The sequence below is a fragment of the Leptosomus discolor genome, chromosome 5 (genome assembly GCF_034619465.1).
Source record: "Leptosomus discolor isolate bLepDis1 chromosome 5, bLepDis1.hap2, whole genome shotgun sequence".
Taxonomy (NCBI): Eukaryota; Metazoa; Chordata; class Aves; order Leptosomiformes; family Leptosomidae; genus Leptosomus; species Leptosomus discolor.
Window position 1 is genome coordinate 11211329 of NC_141395.1, and position 26410 is coordinate 11237738.

Below are 26410 nucleotides of genomic sequence, written 5' to 3' on the forward strand. Positions count from 1 at the left end.
TGATCAAAACCTTCTTGATTATACTTCCATTAGCTTACCATAGAATCATAGAATGGTTTGGGTTGGAAGGGTCCTTAAAGACCATCTAGTTCCAAACCCCCTGCCGTGGGCAGGGACACCTTCCACTAGACCAGGTTGCTCCAAGCCCCATCCAACCTGGCCTTGAGCACTGCCAGGGAGGGGGCAGCCACAGCTTCTCTGGGCAACCTGTGCCAGTGCCTCACCTCCCTCACAGTGAAGAATTTCTTCCTAATATCTAATCTACATCTCCTCTCTTTCAGTTTGAAACCATTACCCCTCATCCTGTCAATACACTCCCTGATCAAGAGTCCCTCCCCACCTTTCCTGTAGGCCCCCTTCAGGTACTGGAAGGCCTGTATAAGGTCTCCCCAGAGCCTGCTCTTCTCCAAGCTGAACAATCCCAACTCCCTCAGCCTGTCCTCACAGGGGAGGTGCTCCAGCCCCCTGAGCATCGGCCTCCTCTGGACCCGCTTGAGCAGGTCCACGTCTGTCTTGTGCTGGGGCTCCCAGAGCTGGATGCAGCACTGCCGATGGGGTCTCACCACAGCAGAGGGGGAGAATCCCCTCCCTCGACCTGCTGGCCACCCGTCTTTTGATGCAGCCCGGGATGCGATTGGGTTTCTGGGCTGTGAGCACACACTGCTGGCTCATACTCAGGTTTTCATCCACCAGCACCCTTGAGTCCTTTGCAGGGCTGCTCTCAATCCACTCATCGCCCAGCCTGTATTTGGGCTTGGGATTGCCCCGACCCAGGTGTGGGACCTTGCACTTGGCCTTGTTGAACTTCATGAGGTTGGCCTGCGCCCACCTCTCAGGCCTGTCCAGGTCCCTCTGGATGGCCGCCCTTCCCTCCAGCGTGTCGACCGCACCACACAGCTTGGTGTCATCAGCAAACTTGCTGGGGGTGCACACAATCCCACTGCCCATGTCGCTGACAAAGATGTTAAACAGCACTAGCCCCAATACTGACCCTTGAGGAACACCAGTTGTCACTGGTCGATCCTCGAACATCGATCTGTTGACCATAACTCTTTGAGTGCGACGATCCAGTCAATTCCTGATCCACTGAGTGGTCCATCCGTCATATCCATGTTGTCCAATGTTATTTAGTCTCCATGGATGTATGAAGTAATTGGCCTGAATTTTTCTGTAATTACTATTTTTCTTTAATGTGTGTAGATGGAATTTTAGAAAACAATGAAGCTGAAGTAAAGATATTACAGGCAAGAAAAGCATGCTTTTAAAAGAACAGTTTTAGGTACAAGTCAAGCACACAAATATTAAAATTGCAGCCTTGGTCTTTACCTGTGCCACCTTAATTTCACCATACAATATCATATTGTAGTCTTTTCATGGTACATGAACACAATAATTCCCCCCCCAGAAGGCCCTACCTTTTTGAATGAACAGGATACCTCCTGCTTATTGAATAAGCAGCTGCTCTGTAATTTTCTTTCTTCTCATTGCGTAATGTGCATTCTCTTACTGTGCTCTGCTTAATCCTGCTCTGAAGGCAGAATGAATGTATTTCTTTGTGAAATTTCTGTAATGGTTATCAGTAGGCTTGTGAGGCCCTCGTAGATGGTTCCTAGTGCTCTCTTCGCACCTAAATCCTGGGTGGGTCATTGGCCCTGTTTTGGAGACAAGGAAGTGGAAATACGGGGCGGGGGATGAGTTGCCAAGATAACAGATTTGCCCAACAGCAGTGGCAGAGCTGAGAAAAGAAGCCAAGTCTCTTACAGCTCTGTTACAACATCATGGTGGTAACCAGTGTTTCTCTCTTCAGTCTTACTGTTGTGCTCACCTTTTCTTGATGACAGTTGTACGTCTGTGTGCCTCCATTCGTCTAGTGATTCTCCACCAAAGTGGCTACTCTGCGTTAGTTGGAAACTAGCAATTGTTGCGCTTTCTGATCAGTGATTCGGTCCCAAGAGAGGCCAGACCCCTCTCACCCACCTTCTCACAGTAGTTACCAAAGAAACTGATGTGGGCTTAACTTTTCCATGTTATGTGTGCCACCTTCTCCCCTCAGAGGCTGCGCTGGCCGCGCAAACAAGAGCGCTATAAACTGATTAGTTCATCCTTGTGACCTATATTGAATGTTGCTTATTATTACAAGTATTTCACTGTGCCTCAGGGAAAGGAAATGGATATTTCTTATAGCTGGAGAATTCATACCTAGGAGTAATATGAAAATTTGTGTTTGGTGTGGATGTCCATTGAGTTCTTTAAGAGCTTTTTTTAAAAAAAAATGAAAAAAATACAGCATTGCATTCATCTTTGTGTTTTCTAAGTATTGCTGTAATTCATTTAATTGCAGCCTTAAGTACTCAGCATTTAGGGTAAATCTGACCCAAATGTCTCAGAGTAAGCACCCAGAAAATGAGGAAAGTATAATTACTGATCACCTATTTTTATAAGAAGTTTGGTAGAAATGGCTTGTGTAGAGTTGTGTAGGATCTTTGGCAGGATCAAGGATAAGATCCTATTTTGCAGCTGCTTAAATGGTCATGATTTTCTTTTCCTACTTTGTGTGTCTCATTTAGACACGTTGGAGCCCTTTCAACAAATGGAGCAAGGGTATTATAAACCATGTTACTAGTTTCACCTATTTCTGTAGAGAAGTTCCATCCAGTGTGCTGAAGGAAATGATGCTTTCTAGAAAAAGTTAGATATACACAGACACGCACATATATATATGATCTTTTTATTTTTTAAAAAAAAAGTCACAGTGCCAATAGTCAGAGAGGTGAATTAAGATGAACCAAGGTACCGTAGTCATGATAGTCCCTGAAACTTCTGTATGTTTGCATGCAACTTCTGGTATTCTCCCAGCAGTTTCACTGTATAATATTTTAAGGATTTTTAACAAGCAATCTGGAAAGAAACACCAGAAATTCTGTTATACATACATATATACAGACCTTTATCGTTTGGGCCAGCGGGGTAACTGATGGCAACAGCAGGTTGTCATCTTCTGTAAAACAACGCTAGCGTAGTGCTAGTGATGAGAAGAGATGCTTCACAGATACTTGAGATAGTAGAGGAGTGGTGAGACCCAAGGAATTTAAGGCCTTGTCAAAAAGAAAAAAAAATTACAGTTTTTAAAAAGCAACATATTTTTCTTTCCCGTTTGTTTTCAAGGTGAAATTATATGAGCTGGACTGAGACAGAGGCTGTGTGTGCTGAACAGGGACGGGCCCACTCCTGCACCCTGTTTTTAGCTGCTTCTACACACTGTCTTTATGGTAAATTCAGTCAGTGAGTTAACCTGGCAGGAAATCAGTAACTGGGGAAAAAAAAAATAGCCAGGCTGATGGAGTGTATAAACCAGCATGTCTTTATATGAGTATCAAAGCAGGAAGAAAAGATAGGGTGGACTCTCACAGTTAGGAGGAGGGAGCAGGATTGCCCCTTTCACTGGCAGTTCGCTGTTAGGTTGGCTCAGCTTTGTCATGTAACTGCACTGTTACCAAAATCAAATGAAAAAACATTTGATACGTGATCTGAAATATTTTTACAAACATTCAGCTTGAGGTATGCATGTGATACATGAAATTTCACAAAATTTGAACCAGTTACACTGAAGTTATAAACTACTAAAAGTACTTAGAAGATGGTGGGTAGCCTTAGTTATGTGTAGTGCTTTCCTTACTGCATATAAATTTCATCAGAAGTCTCCAGAGTGAGCACTTTTCAGTGCCTGAATTTGATGGTGTAAGGGCAGAAATTCTGCATTGTTGTTTTGAAGTTAATTATGCAGCGGTAGAAATTCCCATTTAAATTCTGAAAATTAACTATTTTCTAGTAGTTTATAATTTATTGCCCCAAAATCAGTGGGCTTTTTTCCCAGGTAAAAAGTAACATTGCCTATGTTTTTTGGAATATTTAAAATATGTTTGCTACAGTGGTGACATCTCTGTGGATCTTGACATGTAACTGTGGCTTTGTTAATACAATATTGAAAGCTTTCCAATGTGCACATTTGATATTAGATTATGGTTATGCTGGTGATGATCTAATACTGATTTTAGGATAAGCAAGGTGGCAAAGATTTTCACGCATGGGTAATTTTATGCACGATAAGTAGATTTTCTGTGAGTAATCCTGTTGATTGTAATAGGACTATTCACAGCTCAGTATGAGTGTAAATCTTTGTGGGATCAGGCCCTGTACTGGCATGTGTTCAGCAACATGGAGCATTTAGAAATAACTGTGCAACAAGTCTTAAGAGTGTTTATATCATATGTTACATTTTAGACTGTGTTAATTTTATGATCTGTGAACCTTTTCACAATGATTTATGTTTGTTTACTTTCTTTTTGCAAGTCAACATATTTTAATTCATTCTTACAAACACATGTTAATTTCAGAATCTTTCTTTTAGCTATGTCTTATTTTACTGAGTAGGGAGAAGAGAATTTTATTTAATGTTCTTTATTTAGAACTATTAAGTAGGGTATTTTACTTTTCAGGTTTCTGCAGTATGTTAAAAATTGAACTTTTGATATTGTGAAAGCTAGCTGTGTTCCTTTTATATTGGACTATATCCATATTTTAATAGTGCGAATAAGTATAATTTTGGATGTGAAAATACTCAACACGTTTCATGGTCTGATAGGGTTTTAAGTGGATGTTAGGAACCTGTCAAGTTCTAATTTTTTCTTTCTTTTGGAGAGGATTGTGTTGATGGCAGTTTTATTCATGGTAATGCTTAAACATAAGTAGTTTTAAATATGCTATTAAGCCATGCTGCTGTCTCTTTCTTCATTAGCATTAGGAATTGCAGAATTATTTGTGGCTTTTATACTTCTTTTTAGGAAGAAAGCATTTGAGAATGTAGATACATGCTTTTTCCCTGTTCTAAATTTGGCATAGCTGTTAGGTATGTCTGTGTGGCAGCTGTAACGTGTTCATTTGTGTGTGTACATTGCATTTGTGGAGCAGTTTCACAATACGCTTTAATCTTATCAAACTGCTGACTGCTGCTGAAAGAAGTGGTCCTTTTTCCCTCCTTCCTGCTTCTTCACTTCTCCATCTCCCGTACACCCTGCCTGCATGGTCCCACTGATCCAAAGGAAACCTAATGGCTTTTCTGGTGGGTACATTTTTGTCCAACTCCCTTCTTAGTTGCACAATGCTGGGCTCAACCCAGTGAAGGCAGCAAGATGGTCTAACTGGGGGAGAGGTGCAGGGCGCTACCACTTTGGGCAGGTAGCCCATATAAGAGATTGTTTCTTGCAGCTGTATCATTAAGAGTTGGGTTGACTTTTTCCAAATAAGAAAACACACCAAATGCCTCACTGGTGTGGCCTTTTGGTTGTTTGTTTCCTTATCTGAATTTCATAAAGGATTTATTTTAATCTTCACTTTCTGACAGAAGAACATGAACTTCTCTTGGCACAGTAACAGTCTAGTGGGGTCTCAGTTGTAGTTGCTTTTTATAGGAGTTTGTCTACTTAGAAAGGTTTTATTAGCAGTGCCAGTAAAACTGCTCTGATTATATAATGATTGGCTTTTTAAATTTAGCTTAAACATTTCCAAAGTGAATTAGACTAAATAGGGAGGGAAAAAAAATCAATTCTGTACTAGAATAGGAATGTTCACGTAGGGAGTTTTTTAGATTTGTATATGTTATATTCATTTAAGTTTACAGTTTAGCACAAATCATTGTAGTATGACCATAGAGGTGAGCCCTAAGAAGCAAAAAATGCTTAGGGGTTTCCATAGATTGCTTTTCTTAAGGTTTATTGTATGAGCATTTTGCACTAGTAGCCTTTATACTTATTTGTTCTTTGGGCCCAGCATGCACTCGTTCTTCCAAAGGCTGTTGTGGAACCAAGGATATGGTAGGAATGTGCTCAGGTACATATTCTGTAGCTTCAGGAGTTTGTTCATGAGGAAGTTTGCCTTGTCTTACCTTAGATGAAAACACACTTGACAAAATGTGGAACTAAAATAACGTCATCGGGCAGCTTCCAGTGTAACGTTACCCTGAAACCTCTTAATACCTTGAATGGAGCTCAGTCTCAGCTTTTGTGAGGGGAATCTCAGAGGTAGATGGTTTTGTCAGAACGGTATCAAGCTGCTAAAGGCGTGTTAGAATTGCTGTTGTGCATCCTGGCTCTTGTGTTTGGGTTGTTGAATCTTAGAAAATATGGGCAAAGGGAGTTTATGGCTATGTGTGGAAGTAGTATTTCTATCTCAAGTCTTGTTAGAATCCTTCAGATGGAGCTAAGGTTTAACCTAGAAAAAGAATTACATTTTAACAAACTTTATTTCCTGTCTCCCTTAACCTTCCTTCATTCTATTTTGCCTTGGAAAAACAGGGAGAAGTTAATATAAGCAAGAAGTGGAATGGGATATGGATATAGAAAGTAGTGAATCTTGCTTTTTAATGCTTGAAAAAAAAGTAGAAGTCTTAAATCAACAAAGACTTTTACAGGAAATTGTTTACAAGTAGAAAAAGTCCATCTTACTTTAAAAAACAGAGCAAAACCATTAAATTAGTTTTATTCTACAAATAGATATCAAAATGCAGAATTTCATATTTTGTCTGTCTGTTATTAATCCTGCAGCATATTTTATTTTTTCATCTCCCAGAAATAATCTTTTAAATCCTAACTACAGAAAATCAACCTAGTTCTGCTTGTATGAATTTTAAAGTGAATCCAATCAGTATCTCTGGGTACTTGCTCATTAAATTAAATAATGCTTTACTATTTGCTTAGGAAAAGAAGGGAGAAGACAGACAGACAGACTCTTACCCATCATCAGTTGAGGTGGAGAAAAACAGCTGTACCATGTGTTGTACTCTGGTGGCTGACAAGTTTTGCCACTTTCCTTCAGGATCTCTGTTCAGCTTTGCTTCCTAGCAGCCATCATCTCAGCAGACTTAAAAATCCATTGTTTTCTTTTGGTTATATTTTAATTTTTGATTCTGAATTGGAAAGGTAATCATGCCTTTTTTTTTTTTTTCATATGTTTTTGTTTAAATGGCTGTTTCTTTAATTAGGAATATTGTCTTTACCACTTAGCTCTCTGACTTACCGCACCAGTAATCTTTGGAAAAACTGATGTCAGGGTTACTGAAATGAATAGTTTTGAAGTACTGCCGTAGGGTTTGGCGTCGCAGCAGTTTTTGAAATGAAGCAACATGGTTCACTGGCTGTGGATGTTCTGCAAGTAGCAGTGGAGCATTGTGTGAATAGAGAAGGTGCTGGGATGATCCCATGGGACCTTTTCTGTGCAGTCCCTCCCCCTCCCCTCTCTCCTCCCTCAAAATGTGTGCATACCTGGGAAGCTCTGCCTGTAGATGTCTCTTGTGAAATGCTTTACCTAGAGTAAAGGCTTGGAGAACCTCTGCCAAGCAAAATGAATACTTCAAAGGTTTTGTTGACAGCTCTTTTTCTGTCAGAGAAACGATATATTCAAAGAAAAATCATATGATTATTTGCTGAAGCTTAATAGAAGTTCTGAAATTCCATGGAAAACATCTCTGCAATAAGGATAATAATGTCTTATGCCAAGAAATGTGCTTGCGTGTTGTAGTATATGGTCGGTATTATTGTAGTTTCCCTCAATTTCAAAATCAGTTGACCTTTATTTCACAGATGCATCTTGCACTTAAAAAGTTCATTTAATCTTTGCAGACCTGGTAAAGTGAGCTTGTTTGAATGCTTTTAACTTACATTTTCTTTATCATACTGTCATTCCTCCAAGAACGCTTCTCCTCATCTTCAGTTTAAATGATAGGATTCCTTTTATGTGAGCCAGAAGCTGTCAGCTGACGAATTACATGTGTTTTACTGAATTGATTGCAATTGGGATAATTCTTGTTTGGATTAATAGCTTTGTGGTTCTTCATTTTAAAACAGTATCAGCGTGTCATATAACTTATATTGCATTTCATCACTTAGAATATGCAGCCTAACACTAGGAGTTGTCATTATGTTTGTATGAAAAGCCAGATGTTCGAAAGTTTGATTTAATAAGCGGTACAGTCACAGTACCAGCTTCTGATATGACTCAAGATCATGACTGGAAAACGACTTGAGTGCTTTCAGTTGCATGACTCTGCTAAGGCTACTATGCAGAAAGAAAAAGTTTCCATATCCTTGGCAATTGAGAGAACTAATGAGACCAATAAATACCAGTACACTGCTAGCCTGTCTTCTGGGCAGCTGCTGTATCTTGCCAGCTGTCCTAAGATTCTGCATGTCTTGAGTCTTCCTGCCTCTGTTGGTGAGAGTAGCAGGCTCTTCTGCGCTGTTAAGCAGTCAGTCTCTCTATCTGCATTTGCCTGCCTGCTTTCCTGCCAGGAAATAGCTTTAAATCCAGGATTGCCGCAATTCATACCTAATTTCAGAGTGATATGGCAGTATCCTCCATGTGGGACAACCTTCTGTGCTGTTTTTGTCAGTGGCTTGAGCAGACAGATCAGGGCCACCGTGTTCTCACACTTGATACTGTTTGTTCACCCTTGAATGTGTTTCAGCATCTTGAGTTCTTGTATTCTAGTACCTGTCCACGTCATTCCTCTAAAGAATCTGCAGTGAGCTTATGCTGTCATATTGCTGTAGTGTGGAACAAAAGCATAGTGAATGTCAATCTGTGCGAGATGCACCCTGAGTATGGATTAACTTGGGATAAAGGCTGAAATGAATAAATATATCTGCTTGATTTCCTTGGAGTCTGTCTTTCAAACTAGATATTTAAAATGCCCTACCTAAGAAACTAGTCTCAACCTTAGATCTTTTGCACCATCTCTTATCAAATAATGGCTCCATGGGAGACAGATTCTTATGAACTTCAGTTCCTTCTCACATTTCGTACTTGGCACAGGATATTCCACACCAATAAGAGGATAAATTCATCCTCATTTTCTTCTTTTAGGATATTGTTGCAAGATCTCTTTGGAAGATCTGCATTGGTGGAAAAAATACAGCCTTTGTGCTCTGCCAGGTTGTTTGCTTGTCTGTGTTATTGCTGAGAAACTATCAGTATGGTTTCCCTGTTACCTCCAAAAAATACTTCGTGAATTATATAATGTCTGCAGGTGTGGCATACGGGGCGTGCATTTTCCCTTGAAGACATGTGAAATCTCATTCTCTTAACTTGGGAGTAAACTTGCCACCTAGCACTACCTGAGCTCACTCAAGGGATTAAGGAATTGTTGTCTGTATTTGAAGACACATGCTGTGAAAATCAAGAGTCAGATTTCAAACTTCTTTACGTTGGAATTGCAGAAGAACAAGAAAGGACAAATTGCAAGTATAAGTGTTCTCAACAGAATTTTCCCCCATGTTCTTCTCCTGTCACAGGCTTTTTTGGTGCCTAGAGTGTGCCTTTTACGTAGGAAAGAAGAATATTAAACATTTTTATGGCATTGTCATGTATAAACAGATTTAGCTTGGTGACTCTGTCCTCCTGACTTCCAGCAGAGGAAGGCTTACTAAAAAAAAACCAAAGCCTAATTGACTGAAAAGCTTCTTTCTTTGGCATACCTGTTAAATATTTGAAAATCAGAGAGGCCATCCTGTCTGTCAGCTTCCTATGATATATTCAGAAATTCAGAACCTTCACGATAGAGAATAGGGACAAATATTCTTTCACTTCGGAGTTATAGGACCTGAGTTGCTGCCAGAAGGTGTTAATGGGCTTTTTTTTTTAATTTGTTGGGGTGTGTGGTGGGTTGGTTTGTGTCTTTGTTTAGTTGTTTTTTTATTAAATTGAGTGAATTTTACTTTCAGAAGGTTAAGAACTAATAGTCGTATTTGAAACAAAGTATAATGTAGGAGAACTTAAGAGATCTTTTTCAGTTGTTTCTGCTGGTGGCTTGCATTCCTACCAAGTACTCTAGGATCTCACCTGAAGAAAGACCACTATTTGTTTTGTAAACTCAGTGTTGTTTGGTATAAACAAATCTTCACAGATGTTTAAGATACATCAAGAATTTTTGAAAGATTTTCCTGGTGAAGAAAATTATTTGGAAAAGTGATCAAATGTATCAAACTGAAAACTGAAATTTAAACATTTCATGTACGTTTGTTTGATCCAGTCTTTTTGCGTGTTGGCAGGCTGTTAAACTGGCAGGGGGTTATTGTGGTGCAGTTCTGCAGGGTGGTGGCCTTGCCAATTCTAGGCAGAGAGATTTGGTTTCTTCAGTTATGAGTTGTCATCAAGAGCTGCAGGGAAAGAAGCGTAGCCTCTGACTCAAAACTTGAGTGGAGGTGGAGCCTTTCACCATACTGCACCCTTGGGGGGACAGAATTTGGAGCTGATGACTAGCAATATACCAACTTCACATCTATATCACAGTTCTGAATGCATCAAAATCAAAGGTGCTGATGCTGTTGTACTGCCCAAGATACCCGTCTTGTTGTGCTTTGGTTGGGCCTGCTGTGTGTTGTCCAAGTCTGCTCCCGTCCCTGTGTCTGCTGTAGCCTTCGTATAGCCTTTTCCCTCCTGCTGTGGGCAGATAGAGGGATGGAGGAAGAATGTCTGTCTGTCTGTCTGTCTGTCTATCTGAAGGAGCAGACCAGAGCAGTGTGGAATGGGTAGGAGTTATGGGCCTGGGGAACAGAGTGAAGGGGGCTGACCACTGTGGACATCCAGTATGCCAAGGAGAGTCATCTTAGGACTATCTTGCTTATATAACAATAAGTAGAATAAGAAGATGCTACCACTTCCAGCTTCCCAAAAGCCTGCTGCCCTGTGTTAAAAACCAATAATAGCATGACACTTGTTGGAATATCACGAATTTGTATCTTATCTCCGGACCATAAGTCAATGTAACGGTATTGCTATTCATGACTGGGATTCACATTTCCTGTCTAATGTCCTGCTTAGTGGGTGTGAAAGTGAATGCCTTTTTTATGAACAGATTTGATCTCTCTGTAGTCTTTATTTGACATACACCTTTAGCCAGAAAGTTGCGTTTTCATGGAACCATAGAATGATTTAGATTGGGAGGGACCTTTAAGGATCATCTAGTCCAACCCCCCAGCAGTGAGCAGGGACATCTTTACCTAGGTCAGGCTGCTCAGAGCCCCGTCCAACCTGACCTTGAATGTTTCTAGGCGTGGGGCATCTACCACTTCTCTGGGCAACCTGTGCCAGTGTTTCACCACCCTCGTCGTAAGAAAATTCTTCCTTACATCTAGTCTAAATCTACCCACTTTTTGTTTAAAACTATTACCCTTTGTTTTATCACAACAGGCCCTACTAAAAAGTTTGTCTCCATCTTATAAGTCTTATTTTAATACTTAAAAGGCTACAGTAACGTCTCCCCAGAGCCTTGTCTTCTCCAGGCTGAAGAGAACTCCAGCTCTTTCAGCCTTTTCTCATAGGAGAGGTGTTCCAATCCTCTGATCATTTTTGTGGCCCTCCTTTGGACATGTCCATGTCCTTCCTATGTTGGGGGCCCCAGAGCTGGACACAGTACTTCAAGTGGGGTCTCACCAGAGCAGAATAGAGGGGCAGAATCACCTCTTTCAACCTGCTGGCCACTCTTCTTTTGATGCAGCCCAGTTTTCTCTCACTTGTTGATATTAAGATGTTCCAGCAGCTACAGTATGCCCTGGGGTAGCAGCAGTGAAAGGGCACTTAAAGGACAAGGAAGTAGGGAGAACAGGACCAATATGAAAGAGGCGTTTGTAAAGGACGGTCAAAATGGACAAAGGGAACAGAGTAAAAAGGCCACAGAGGAAAAAACCCAGTTTTCTAAGGAGAAGGAAGAATTAGCTATCATTTAATTACCAGAATTTTGCCAGTAATCACAAGGCACTTTGATTTGAAACTTTTTATTTTAAAGTGTTTAATTGTCTATGCATGCATGTGTGTGGAAGGAGAATCTCTTCATGTTGAACCAAGATATCCAACTTTCCACTTTTATTTGGATATCGATTTTAGGAGTGCATGTGTGTATGTTGAGTACTGAGTTCTTATAAAATGTTTTTAAGTAAAAAATTTTGAGCAAGAGCACCAATTGTAGATGTTTACTATTAAAACTTTCTTTGTAGGTTATTGCACTTAAGAATGAACATTGAAGACAAGCTGGGAGGATTATTTCTTAAATGTGGTGGCATAGACCAAATGCAGTCATCCAGGGCTATGGTAGGGATGGGTGCAGTATCTGACCAGTCTGGAGTATCGGGAGAACGGCAAGAGGCAGTCCTTCAAGATCGGACTATGGCACACCAAGAAATTCTTGCAACAGATGAAGTGTTACAGGAAAGTGAACTTCGACAGCAAGAGATGATTTCACATGATGAACTCATGGTCCATGAGGAGACGGTAAAAAATGATGATGACATGGATACGCAAGATAGACTTCCTCAAGGGCTGCAGTATGCTGTTAATGTCCCTGTAAGCAATTTCTTTGTGAAATATTGGAGAAATTACTAGGAAGCCTGATCTGGTAGTCTAATCCTACTCTGGCAAGAATCTATTAATTGCTTGTTTGGATTTTTATTATCAAAATATTTATGAATGGATGCTATTTATGAAAATGTCATTTGCCTCTGGCTGTGGATAAATTTTGCCAATTAAGTATAATCTTTAAGTATCTGTTTTATAAATATTTTATAAGCAGGCTGTTACCATAGAATTAATGCGTTAAAATGTGCTCTTTTAAGTATACTTAATGTTTAAGGGTAACTACAAACCAGAATAAATAGCGTTATTAAAAGGTGCATACTGTTTATGCTGTTCATAGTACTGTTTAGTTTCTTTGGCTATAGGAAGCATCTTGTATGTTTTCAAAATATGTGGACGCTTAGCAATTGCATTCACACTGCAGGTTGGACTGTGACACTTCATACATGACCATAAATATGCCCCTCCTCGATCTCTAATAGAAGGTGTACCTCCGCTTTCCCAGAGAGAATATAGATGACTTCCTTTTGAAAACAGAACATCTGTCTGTAATGCAGCAGCACATCATCACTGTTACCCTTCAGACATAAAGGATCATTACCAGGACTTTAAAAGTAGATAGCCTTATACACGAAGAATAATCTTCAGAAAGGTAGCATTGTTAAAACACTACTCTGTTAGCTGTAGATCAGGTGGTTCAGGTGTTAGAAAAAATGTGAGAGTATCATGCTCTTTATTAGAGTTTACATCAGATCAAGAAATACTTTTTGGAAAAAAACTCCATTAGTACTGTTCTTTTTTTTTCTTAAAAAATACTTCTGTCTTAAATATTTGATAAACTATTCGTTAAATCTTGCATTGACATCAACATGGACTAAAGTAAGATAGGTATGAAAAACTGAATGGTTTTACAGATGGAAGTGATTTTAATATAAGAACTGATCTCAAAATCACCACAGGTCAGCAGGAAAAAAGACCTTGGGAGATGAATGAAAGGATACATCAAAATGTCACTGTAGAAATTAACTATGCCCTTTTTATTTAAGATACTTATTATTCCTTTCACTTAAATTTCTGAAAGAATGAAGCCAGAAGATAATTCCCTTAGAAGAGGTTTTCTGTTTCAGCAGTTTGTCATCTTCTAAAATTGAAAAATTGCTTTTCTGTAGTGAGAACCTTACCTGAAACTGGCACTTGGTATCTTAACAGATCAGTGTAAAGCAAGAAATTACCTTTACTGATGCATCTGAACAACAGAAACGAGACAAAAAACAAATACGAGAGCCAGTAGATTTGCAGAAAAAGAAGAAAAGAAAACAGCGTTCACCAGCAAAAGTAAGACATTGATTTGGCAAAACCAAGATTAAAAGAACCTGAAGATTTGGTTGACTATGACTAATTTCATTAGCATTTGAAGTAGTTAGGCTGGAAATTGTTTGTTTGCTCAGTAAAGATGCAGTTCTGAAGTTCACCAGAGACCCAAAACAAAACCTGATATAACAGTGTTTTTCTTTGAACTCTTTTTAGCAACATGAACCCTTGACATATTTTAACATCTGTCTCTCCAGGCAGTTCTCTCTCCAAATTTTTTTTTTTTTAAATTATGAGTCAGTAGCTTTGTAGACAATTTATAAATCATTACTCTGTATCTATCTAATAATAGTTGTGCTTTTCTGTGAGCCTGATAATTTTATATGCTTCATGCATAGTAGTGAAAAGTTTTTAAAAAGAAATCTAAAATGGTAGTTTTGAAAATTCTAAAAAGTTTACTAATATATATAAAATAATTTACTGGCAGGGAATATTCCTGTGGTCATAATCATCTTCATATATGTATTTATTTATATCAAAAGATTCTTACCATAGCTGCTGGTTTGTTACTTCAAAATTTGTTTTGTAGATCCATTCATGAAGAGTATGTATCCCTGTATGTCTGAAAACAATTTTCTTCTATTGAGACGCACTTCAGATAAAACCAAAATCATTTCACCTCATGAGGTAGCAGTGTTCTATCTAGTATTAATCTTCAGACTTAAAATAGACCGTATACAGGCTGCTCTGATAGGCAAAAATCAGTTATAAATTATCACACAGCAGCATTAAAATAAGCCTACTCTGAAGTCAACCCAGACTGTGTATACGTTGAAGGAAAGCTCACCCTAACACCAAGAAAAACTCCAGACCCTTCTTTTTGTTGGCCTGGGAGCGGGACCCCTCAGTCCTCCTCAAAGCACTGTCAAATTAGGTTGCACCTGTAGTATTCTTGGAAAGTTGAGCAATTGTTTCAGATTGGGTGTGGAAGCAAGTTCCAAATCCAGTGCATCAAGATACTTCTCCCTTTGATAGCAAAAGGAGAGCTAGGTTGAGTCCACAGATCACTTCCATGGAAACATGGCAAGGTCGAAGAGGCATGTGTCCCTCTTTCTACAGACATGTACTTGCATGCTTCCTTTTTATCTCCCAATCTGTCAGTGTTAGTCTTTCAAGATGACAAAAGATTGAAAAATGATCAGGAGAATTGTTAAACAGGTTCTTTTACGGTCTCTCGTCCCCTTTTTTCAAACTTGTCAGAGTAGAAAGGCAGAAAGAAGCTGAAGGGAAGGACTGGCATAGGTGAGAGCCTACTGCAGTTAAGGTAGTGTTCCCAGAGTAATGGGGTTGATCTTCCATCCAAACAGCAGCTGGGACTTTTACATATGGAAGTCAGTTAAATGAAACATTTTAAATTTTATTTTATGTTAACGTAGTCATCATATAAATAAAAAGCCATTAGCTTTTATGAATCCTGTCTACTTTTCCCTCTTCCATGCACACAAACACATGTGCACACACGTACACACACGCACGCACACACACACACATGCACAAGCTTTTTTGTTGCTTCTATCAGGAAAACTGCACTGACAAAGTTAACTTTCTTCATTTAAGACATGGTACAATGAATAGATGCAATAGAAGAGCCCAAGTTTAGGATAACCATGAAATTCAGCGTATTTTCTGCACAGTTATTTTAAAATTTCAATCTAATATATGAAAAGCATTTCATAACATGTGTTTAAATTTATTTTAAATAACCAGTCAGTGTTTCATTAGCTGTATGTTGTTACAGAACAGAATCTTTATATTTGTCTCTATCTGTGACTCACTGGAGCTGTAACATACCGATCTTAGAAACGTATGAATGTGCTTGTCCTTCAGAGTGAATGCACAAGAATTTGTTAGCTCAAGACTTTCACTCTTGCTGAGTTTTGATGCAGCAGAATTAAAAATTGTTTAAGTAGATCCTACAGTATTTGCTACTATTGCAGAGGTACTATTTCAGTTATTGACTCTCTTTCTCATCACTGTCATTATCATAAAACCTAAAACATCGTAGCTAATCAAATTGCAGATGTGTTTCCCCAGCAGACTTATTTTTTGTTAATAACAAGGGACTAAACTGTTTTATTTAAGGTTACTTAAGCTCTTCTTTATAGTTCTGTTTCCAGTTAAGTAAGACTTTTGGAAATGTAATTTGTTTACTGGTTTTCTTATTCTCTTGCCAGAGATAGTAGAAGTTTGGGGTTTGTTTTGTTTTGTTTTGTTTTTATTTTTAACAAATTAGAGAAAACCTGTGATGAGCTATATTGAATAAGATAGATATGGTGCAATTTTTTTAACTTAAGTTTTTTCGATTTTATGTGAAAATAGCGGCTTTGACGGCAGAGCAATTGAGTGTGGCAAGTTGAATTCATAAAGGAGATGCTTTAATATATCTATATTGAGTGAATGATACTTTATTGAGTGAAAAACCTGAAAGAGGAAAAGAATAAGACTATTTTCTTGGTTGTTTGGCTTTGAGGTTTTGGTTTTTAAAATACAATTTTGCCTCTGAGACTATTGGTGTTATGTAGATGTAGATAATTTGTGTGAGTATCCTGGATAAGTTTTAATGCCTTTTAGCAAACATTTACAGTTGTGATTTGAAAAAAGAATATAACTTTTAATTTTTACTTTAAAATATGATTATCCATGGTTGAGTGCCCAGAGGTGGTTGGGTTACTTTGTGTCCTTTGCAACAGACGGACAAAGCAAACAGTAGCATATAAAGGGACTCAGCTGTGAATAGGGGAGCTCTAAGCTGATTTTCTGTGAGCTGCTTTTGTCTCCGTCCTGTTGAAACATCTCTTAATACACAACGAGGCACAAGGTGGATTGGACTGCAATTGGAAATGTATACTAAAAGCCTAACACGTAGCTTTGTAGAAATTAGCATTGTTGTACCTGAAATATTTACATTTTCTGCATCGAAAAAATTAATGTTTTTTTTTTTTAATTTAGTTAATAAGACATCTTTAGAGGGTAGTGTGAGAACAAATTTTACTCTTTTTAAAATAGATCCTTACAATAAATGAGGATGGATCACTTGGTCTGAAAACCCACAAATCTCATGTTTGTGAGCATTGCAATGCTGCCTTTAGAACCAACTACCATTTACAGAGACATGTCTTCATTCATACAGGTACTGCTTGACTTCAAATTTGTCTTTTCTACTATATAAAGAGTTGTTTACTTATGTTAAAAATGTTTTCAGCTCTATGCGAATTTCAGTTTTAAGAGTGTAGCTAACTTGGCATCTAAGCTTAGAGATTCCATGCACCAAAGTGTCAAAAGAATACCGGGAAAAAAAAGTCAACATATGTTTAATAAACTGAAGACCTAACTGTTTACAAGGTTTCTTTTCTTTCTTTATCAGAAAGTAATGGGTTGACTTGTAGCCTAAGTGCCAAAATTGACCCCTTTGTAAAATGTGCTCCGGCTGCTTATTTGCCTGATGAGGTATCTCTCTGGTTCGGAGAAGTGAAAAAGGTACTTACCATTATAATAGCTTGCCAGTATCCTGAATGCAGTCTTATGCCAGCATCGTGATTGATCTTGTTCGTGAGGAAATTACAGCCATTTCAGATCATCTTCCGTACTAGTCTTAATGTGACTCTTAGGATCATGGAAAGAATTCTGCAGCTCATATACTTAGTAAGGCTAATGTTTTTTGGTATTAGAGTATTTTTGGAATTCGCTCAGATGCTGGTTTTTTAATAGACATTTTAATATTCCTCAAAAGTAGTTATCAGAAACAACAGTGTGTAGTTATTAACTTATGGATGTGGAATTATATTGTTCAAGGTGAAAAACCATTTCAGTGCAGTCAGTGCGACATGCGTTTCATACAGAAGTACCTGCTACAGAGGCATGAGAAGATTCATACTGGTGAGTATAGTGCCTTGAGTATCTTTACTGGCGTGCTTAAAAACTGTTTCCCCACTCAGGCAAGGTTTCCGGTACTAAGTATGCAGCCTAAAACCCTGTTGTAGTTTGTTTTAACTTAACAGATGTTACAAAACTTTTAAAAATAAATTAGTTTTGGGCTTTCAACTTGCTCCACTTTTCTTTGGCTGTAAAGTGAGTACAGACTCTAGTAAGCAAATCTGAAAGTAGTATTCTATAAATAACCCCAGAGCAACAAATCCTGAAGTTTGTGCGTTCATAAAAGTCAAGGGTTGTTAAGCAGTTCTGTCTTTTGTTGTGTCAAGTTAATGCAGACAACGGGGACTTCCAAATTACATTTCAGTAGATTTATTTATTAATTTGTTTGTTTGTTTATTTATTTATTTATCTATTTCGGAATTTGATGGAAAAGTGCCAGGACTAAAATGGCCAAAATGCCTAACCCCAAAGGTATTGGTATCAGCTTTACTTTTCACTTTTTTTTTTTTTTCCTGAAAGGTTTAATTCAGAGCTGTTCTAAAAATAAGAACCTTAGTTTAAAAATACACAATATAGGTCAAATAAGGCCCGAAGTTTTAAGCTAGAGAGTGTTAAAGTTTATTCATGTTTGGTTTTTTATCTTCTTGCACCGCACAAAACCACATTCTTTAACAGGTTTGGCTTCATTGGGTTTTTGGCATTTTGGTGCATGGCCTTTCAATCCCTCTTTAAATATTTTGTAATATGGTCCCTTTGGACTAGATGCCAATTTCTCAGCCTCTTTTTCAGAAAAGCAGAGCTGGTGAATGTGCACAGTGTTTCTTGGCTGTAGCATTTAAATGGATATGAAAGCTACTAACATGCAGTACAGTGTGTGCATGTGTTAGAGTGGAGAGGGAGAAAAAACTCTGCAAAATGAATTTTCAGAGCAGCGTACAGGGAGTTACATGCACAAATGCCCTGTTGTTTATGGGATTTTTGTATCCTAGGTTGCCATGAGTCCAGACTAAGTAGGTTTCCTTCAGCCAGTCAGCCACAGAAGAGTCCTCCATTCTTCTGTCCAGTGTCTTTGTTCTGCTCCTAGTCTTTCCTCTGGCTTTGAATTGGTGAACCATGCTGCCTCCACTTTGTGTAGATACTATTCTTGAAAAGAATGCTCATTCACTCTCTTCCATCTATCTGCCTACACCCCCACACCCCCCCAAAAAAGGCAAAAAATTAAGTTCAGTCTTCACGTTTTTCAGAAGGTTTTTTTTTAGGTTTTGTTTGCTTTTATTTTTTCTTTTTTAATGAGGATTATTCCCTGTACGTGGCTTTGAAAATGAGAGTCTGGGCAATATAGTTAATTAACACTTGACTGCAAAAATTTTATAAATGGATTTAATTATATTTTTAAATTTAGCTTCTAGCTCTACTGAGAATTCTGTCGATTGTAAGCTGTGGAGGGAGGGTGTGGTGGTGGGGTAGCAGGTTTTTTTTGCCAGCCCTTACATATACTAGCCTTTGTTTAGCAGAGAAAAAGGTGCCATTTTACAAAATTAACCATATTGTTATCTGACTTTTTTGGATAACTATGTTTTCCTCCTTTCCTCAGCATCCTGAGGAACTGTCCAACCATAGTTTGGTTGTTTCTCAGAAAATGGAAGATGGTGCTTGTGTTTAAATTGTTGAATTATGGGTGATTTCCTAGGTGACAACTAGTAGATGGTTAGGACAGAACATGTAAAACCCAGCTTCCAGGAGTGGAAAAAGCTTTTTTGAAGTCCATTTAGTTAGCAAGTATTTGACTAGTGCTTAATTTTTGGCTCGGCTCGGTTATAGTATAGCTAATTGGCATTCTACATACCTGTCTGTGCTTTCACTTCTGTCTGACAGTATTCACTACTGGGCCTTAGTTGTTTCTGTAGTGTTACTCTGTTGTTCAGGACTGCATAACTGAACCCATCCACTGCATAACTGAACCCATCCAGTAAAGCTGAATTTTCAGCTTCCTTCTCTCACCAGAAGGTGAGTAGTGGGTCTGTGGTTCACTTTGAAGGAAGTAAAGGAAGGCTCTCTCCGTATTATTCATACTCTTTTTAAGAAATATTCCTTATAAATTCAATACTATATTTTTTCTTTTTATTTTGCATTTTTATCTCTCTGAATGACCACTTTTAGCACCAGCTTTTGTGCAGTGTTCAAAATACTGATGAAGAACAGGATGTTGCTTACTGTTTTTAAAGATGTTTATAAAATTTTCCAGTTTATTTTAAGCCAGTCGAAGACAGTGGTAACACTTAGAAGCCCCATTTTATGCCTGTAACAAGCCCTGAATTTACAGGTGCTCCAGCTAGTTCCGGTGGGATTTAAATTCGGTTCTCTGAACCATTCCTTCAAGTGAAATGTTATGAGGGAGTTAGGAAGGAATCAATGAACAGCCTTATTCTGTGTAAATAATTAAATAGTTGCATCTAAAAGCAGACATTGCATTAATACAAAATTCGCTTACTAGAAATAATTGTGTATAGAGGAGAGCAGTAGTGCTAGAACCCTGCTGCTAAACGTGTCTCTAATGACACAGAAAATCGCCATTTCAGTTGTAAGAGAGGGAAAAGTCATTGGTACACAAATATTTTCATATTTTGGGTTTACTAGGCTCACAAGAGATGCTGAATGTTTGTTTTTCTTTTCAAATGTCTGCTTTCTTTTTGCTTAGAGATGTTTCTATACACCTTGCCCACTCCTGCATTCCTGTGTCCTAATTCTGTAACCCACCCTACTTTCCATTTTAAACACAAAAACTGAGATTACATTTTTAAAAAAATAAAGCAACATTGGGGCTAACAACTCAAGCGCCTCATTATTCAGTCATGCCGCTTTTTTTATTGCCACCTTTGGTATTCTATAATTTGTATTTTGCTTGGTTTTTAAGATGCCTGGGGGTTTATAATTGTTACAGCCTTTATACACATAGTATTTGTACTACACTTTATAAATAGTTCTATTGCTCAGTTTTAATAGATTTCTAATGTAGACACAAAACAGGCTGTTTTCGTAAATAATGCATATAATTATTGTGTTGTATTTTTAAATTCTGACTTTTTTTTTCCTACCTCTGATTCTTTCCCACTCACCAAGACGTTTCAGAAAAATACGTCCTGGATTCTCCCTACATTAGCAAAAGGTTGTTATTAATGATCTTCTGCATTTGCGACAGATCCTGTTTGAAAAGTACAACAAAATTGCAGAAGGCATCTGAAGTTTCAGGCTTCTGCTAGGAAGTAATTATTATAGGAAGCATATCTTCATATTCGTTTTTAATCTTTTTTTAACATTATCTTCCTTATGAAGATTAAAGCAAAAATTAAGTATGGTATCAGTTTCACAAAGTGTATCTTAATCTTACTTCCAGAGTGTCCTGGAATTCTACTGAGAAGTATAATTTTCTGTGTTGTGCTGAGTAATTCAAGGGCAGCGTCCCTAAACTTTTCTTCCTGTTGAGGCATGGCCAGCAGTGCCTTTGTATGTACTCTCAAAGTCTCAAAAATGGCTGCTGGTGGTAATACCTTACAACAAAAAACCTCAGAACCCCTGTTTGGCCCTATTTAAGGCTTGAAATGGGAATAGATAGCTGGGAGGGTCTTCTGCCAACAAGTAGCCAGCTTCAGTAGACAAATGTTGAGGAACTCTGTGACTGTTCTTTTACAGACACGGGTATAAGGCTGAAGGTAAGTGTATTCATGGAGTGTTCGGCATTTCCTAGGCAGCAGGATAGCTCCTTAGAGGGCTGTTCAAAGCTAGAACAAGACTGAGCTGTCTTGCTCCTCTGGCTTGGTTTGGCTTCTGTAAAGCTCAGGATAGTTTTCATCCCAAACAGCTGCTCCTTTCTCTAAAAAAAACTCTAAGGTAGCGTGAAACCAAACTTCCAGACAACATAAGGAGAGTTGTTTGAAGGGGTGATTTAAAGGAAACACAAAGTAGAATAGTGGAGCAAAGGGAAAGAAAACAGTAAGTAACAAGGATTAAGTAGTTGTCTTTGGGAAAAGAGGAGTTCCTGTGTATTAAACAAGAGCAATCAGACCTAAACATCTTGCCTCTTCTTTATAAGTGAAGACAAGGACTGGAATTTGATACAGAAAGTTTCAACAGGCTCGGTGCAAGTAAACCAGCATAGTAGTAAGGGTGCCTAGCGAATAAAGAGAACAGGAAGAATGAAAGTGGAGTTTGAAAGTTAAGAAATAGGCCAGAGAGGAGGATTTGCTTATAGACAGTGTGAGAGAGGATTATATGATAGGCATTACAATTTATAAAGGGTGCTGAAAAAAGCCCAAATTTGATGGTGATTATTAATAAGCAAGAAATGGTAAAAGTTAATCTCTGACTAAATGTGAAAGAAGAGTTAGGATGTTGAGGTTGTGAGCCTGTAGAAAAAGAACTGATAGAAGCTGAGAGATCTTAGGAGAGGAGATGGTTTGATTTAGGAAAGAACAAATTGGAATAATTTCATCCGAGAAAGGGATTGTCTGAGAAACCATATGGAGAGGTAAGAATTGATAATTAGAAATAGAGCATAGGCTTACAAAGAGAGAAGTTTAGAAATTGCTTGGAATTAAGAAGTTTGGAAGTCTGGGTATTAATGATCTAACTGGGAGCAAATGTGTGGGTGATAGAGATATTTTCCATTCTACTTTCTATACATACTGGCATCTTATTTTAAGGTACTGTATTTCCATTTGTAGAAGGATATGGATAAATAACTCTGTTCTAAATAGAAAATATACAGTTTAACAGCATTTTAAATAATAAAATAAAAATTATTAACGCTTTAATAAGTAATTATTAGTAATAATTTAGTAAAACTAGTTCATAAAACAATTTTTAAGAATAAAACTACCTCAGAAAACTAGAAATACACTGCATATTTCTGGAAACAAAATATAGATGGTTTATATCCCCAAAATCAGTGCAATACAGTATCCAGAACAAAGAGGATGTGGACAGATGCTGCCAAGACAATCCCTGATCTCTATGTCAGTTCAAAAGATGTCCTAGTAAATATTAAGAGGAGAGATTACTGTTGCTCAGGGTGAGTTCTATTAAATAATAGTGAACTTTGTAAAAGCAAAACTAACTTTTCAATGTTCTTGGAATTTTTAAGTTTTGCCAGAGGAACCTAGAAAATAAAAATGTCAGAGGGAAGATGTAAGGCAAAAGTTAAAAGAAATAGAAATAGAGTTACTCTGTGTTCAGAAAGAATCATTGCAGGGCTTCTTTGTGAGGGAAAATGAGGGGAGAACTGAAGATCAGTTCAGGGCAATGAATATGGTCTGAACAAATATTTCATGAAAGTAAAAAACAAAACCCAAAACCAAACAAAACAACCAAACAGAAAAACCTGTAAGCATGCAAATGCCAGTTCGGCTTCAGAGGTTTCTTGTTTTCAGCTTAATTTTTTAAATAAAATATTTAAAATTTTTTTTTTAATTGCGTTCCAACCCAAATAGTAGGTTTTTTTTCAGAGCAGTTGTTTCAATTCTGCATACAGATAAGGGGAAAAAAAAAAAGGAAAGTACAGAGCACCCTACAAAAGTGTTGAATCAAAAGCTTGGAAATGCGTAATTCTCTTCTAGAGGGAATAGGTTTGAGTTAATGACTTGGTGAGAGAATTGAGGTATTTTTATACAATCATCTGCCCTAAAAATTACGTAGCAGCAGTTCAGGAAGTCTGTCTTTGCAGTTTATTTGTTGGGTGTAAGACAGGTATCTGCACCTACATTAGAAAGAGAGGGTAAGAATTTAGTTTTAAAGGTGGTTGGGGTTTTTTTAGTGTAAAAGCTTCAAATAGTTTTGAGGCATCAGCTACTGAGTACTGAGAAAATAGTGATGGAGCAAGCCCGATGCTGTTTTTCAATAGCAAGAAACTAAATCCTCTTCTTTATTACTCCTAATAGAGAATGTAGTGTTTGACCTGGTACTTGTATGGAAGAACACTGATTGATTTATTTTTTTTAGATTAACATTGCTATGTGTTTTTTATCAGGTGAAAAGCCATTTCGTTGTGATGAATGTGGTATGAGGTTTATTCAGAAGTATCACATGGAAAGGCACAAAAGAACTCACAGTGGAGAGAAGCCTTACCAGTGTGAATATTGTTTGCAGGTAAGATGACTTAGTGACATCTTTCACAATTGAAAAACGAAACACCAGTCAATTCCCAAGTAGCACAGACAGGACTTTCCGCAGGTGTTGTAGTCACGTGCATACAAATGAGCCTGTAACGAATGTTTTTTCTGTTGGGGTGGGTGGTCTTGGTGCACGGGAGGAGCAGTCACAGCTACCTGTGCTTGATTTTGTTGATTGTATGCTGTTGTTTGACACTTTGTTAGAAATAGGCAGTGGATGAGTTGTCAAGTGAATTTGTTAGAATGGAAGGCTACTTTTCTTTCTGCAGATATATTTATTTTTTAATAATAGCAATAATAACGATAATAATAAATCTTTTGCAGTATTTCTCCAGGACTGATCGTGTGCTGAAACATAAACGCATGTGCCATGAGAACCGCGACAAGAAACCGAACAGAAGTGCCACCAAAGTTGGCTTTTTGCCATCAGAAGACGACTCTGGTTTCTCTGCACCTATGAAAGACAGCTCCTTGCCAAAGAAGAAAAGGCAGAAAACAGAGAAAACAAAATCTGGGGATAAGGAAAGTACAGATAAATCAGAACAGAAGAAGGACAAAAATGACTATTTGCCTTTGTACTCTTCTAGTACTAAAGTAAAAGATGAATACATGGTCGCGGAATACGCTGTTGAGATGCCGCATTCTTCGGTCAGTGGAACGCACTTAGAAGAAGCAAATTCTGGAGAAATACACCCACCTAAGCTCGTTCTCAAGAAAGTGAACAGCAAGAGGAGTCTGAAACAGCCACTTGAGCAAAGTCAAACCATTTCACCTTTATCTACATATGAAGACAGCAAGGTTTCAAAGTATGCCTTTGATCTTGTGGATAAGCAAAGTTTACTGGACTCTGAAGGTAATGCCGACATTGATCAAGTTGACACATTACAGGAAGGGCCCAGTAAACCTGTACACAGCAGCACTAATTATGATGATGCAATGCAGTTTTTAAAGAAAAAGAGGTATCTACAAGCAGCTAGTAATAACAGTAGAGAATATGCCTTGAATGTAAGTACCATAGCATCTCAACCTTCGGTAACGCAGGCAGCTGTGGCGAGCGTCATTGATGAAACCGCTACAGCCTCCATACTAGACACACAGGCACTGAATGTTGAAATTAAAGGTAACCATGACAAGAATGTCATTCCAGATGAGGTACTGCAAACTCTGTTAGATCATTATTCACACAAGGCTAATGGACAACACGAGATATCTTTCAGTGTGGCTGATACCGAGGTGACTTCCAGTATATCAATCAATTCTTCTGAAGTGTCTGAGGTCACCCAGTCTGAGACAGTTGGAACAAGCTCTCAAGCTTCCTCGTCAGATAAAGCTAGTATGTTACAAGAATATTCAAAGTTTTTACAACAAGCTTTGGACAGAACTAGCCAAAATGATGCCTATTTGAACAACCCGAGCCTTAATTTTGTGACTGATAACCAGACTCTTACAACCCAGCCAGCATTTCCTTCCATGGAGAAGGTCTACACGTCTATACCTGTCAATAGCTTTCGATCGGGAATGAACTCTCCATTAAGAACAACTCCAGACAAGTCTCATTTTGGACTAATAGTTGGTGATTCGCAGCACACTTTTCCCTTTTCAGGTGATGAGGCAAATCATTCTTCTTCCTCCTCTACACAGGACTTCTTGGATCAAGTAACTTCTCAGAAGAAAGCGGAGGCACAGCCTGTTCATCAAGCATATCAAATTAGCTCCTTTGAGCAGCCCTTTAGAGCTCAGTACCATGGGGCAAGAGCTGGAATATCATCTCAGTTTAGCACTGCCAATGGACAGGTGAACCTTCGGGGACCAGGGACAAGTGCTGATTTCCCAGAATTTCCCTTGGTGAATGTAAATGATAGCAGAGCTGGGATGACTTCTTCACCTGATGCCACAACGGGCCAGACTTTTGGCTGAGAAATCTTTGTAAATAATACTGGCACTTTAGAACACATTTGTCGAAAGGGGGTTGCTCTGTATAAGATGGGAGTTCTGTACAGCTTTCAAGAGCGCTATGTTAACAAAAGTAAGCTGATATTAGCAAGACCAATAACTGCTTCTCAGTTGGTTTTTTTGTTTGTTTGTTTGTTTTGGGTTTTTTTTGGTTACTCACCAGTCATTGAACTGCGTGATGTTGGTGCCCCTATCAAAGGCAGTTTATTATTCACTTGTTTGAATCCAGAAAATATTTTACCTTCTATGAAATTTAAAATAAACAAAATCCCCGGGTAAGAATTCCCCCCATGATTGTTTCTTTACTGGTTTCCTTGTATGCTTTGGGAGGACAGTTTATTGTCTGATACTATTCATATTGTCATTTCTAAGCTTGTCAGCATAGTCATTGCTCTTCAGCAGGGAATCAACGTGCGCTAAACACACAGAATAAACAGTAAGTTTCAAAGTCAAGCAAATATGGCTTTAAAAGATGGCATTTTCTAGTAAAATAATAATTCTTCCATCTCTCAAAAGTAATTTTAGACCATGTGCCCTTTATTTCTGCTTTGCATTCCCTTCAGTTGTGTTTGGAGGAAAAAATGTATTCTGATAGACTAACTCTACTATTTAAAAGTCTAATTAATTTAAAATACTTTAAACACTTTTTT

At 38.2% G+C, this 26410-nt stretch overlaps 1 protein-coding gene across 3 annotated transcripts in view; it reads left to right on the top strand.

The window, feature by feature from the left end:
- The window catches only part of ZNF148 (zinc finger protein 148), a 45287-nt gene that overhangs the window by 9934 nt on the left and 8943 nt on the right, over positions 1–26410 (top strand). Inside the window, exons 2-7 of one of the 3 annotated variants that reach the window (XM_086465295.1) lie at positions 12045–12390; positions 13609–13734; positions 16777–16900; positions 17563–17646; positions 23666–23784; positions 24132–26042. In XM_086465295.1, the coding sequence (XP_086321421.1) occupies positions 12061–12390; positions 13609–13734; positions 16777–16900; positions 17563–17646; positions 23666–23784; positions 24132–25724 (2376 nt within the window). In that variant the 5' untranslated portion in view covers positions 12045–12060 and the 3' untranslated portion in view covers positions 25725–26042. Of the gene's footprint in view, positions 1–12044; positions 12391–13608; positions 13735–16776; positions 16901–17562; positions 17647–23665; positions 23785–24131; positions 26043–26410 lie in introns of those variants that run through there. The other 2 variants (XR_015183497.1, XM_086465294.1) reach the window with 2 other exon arrangements.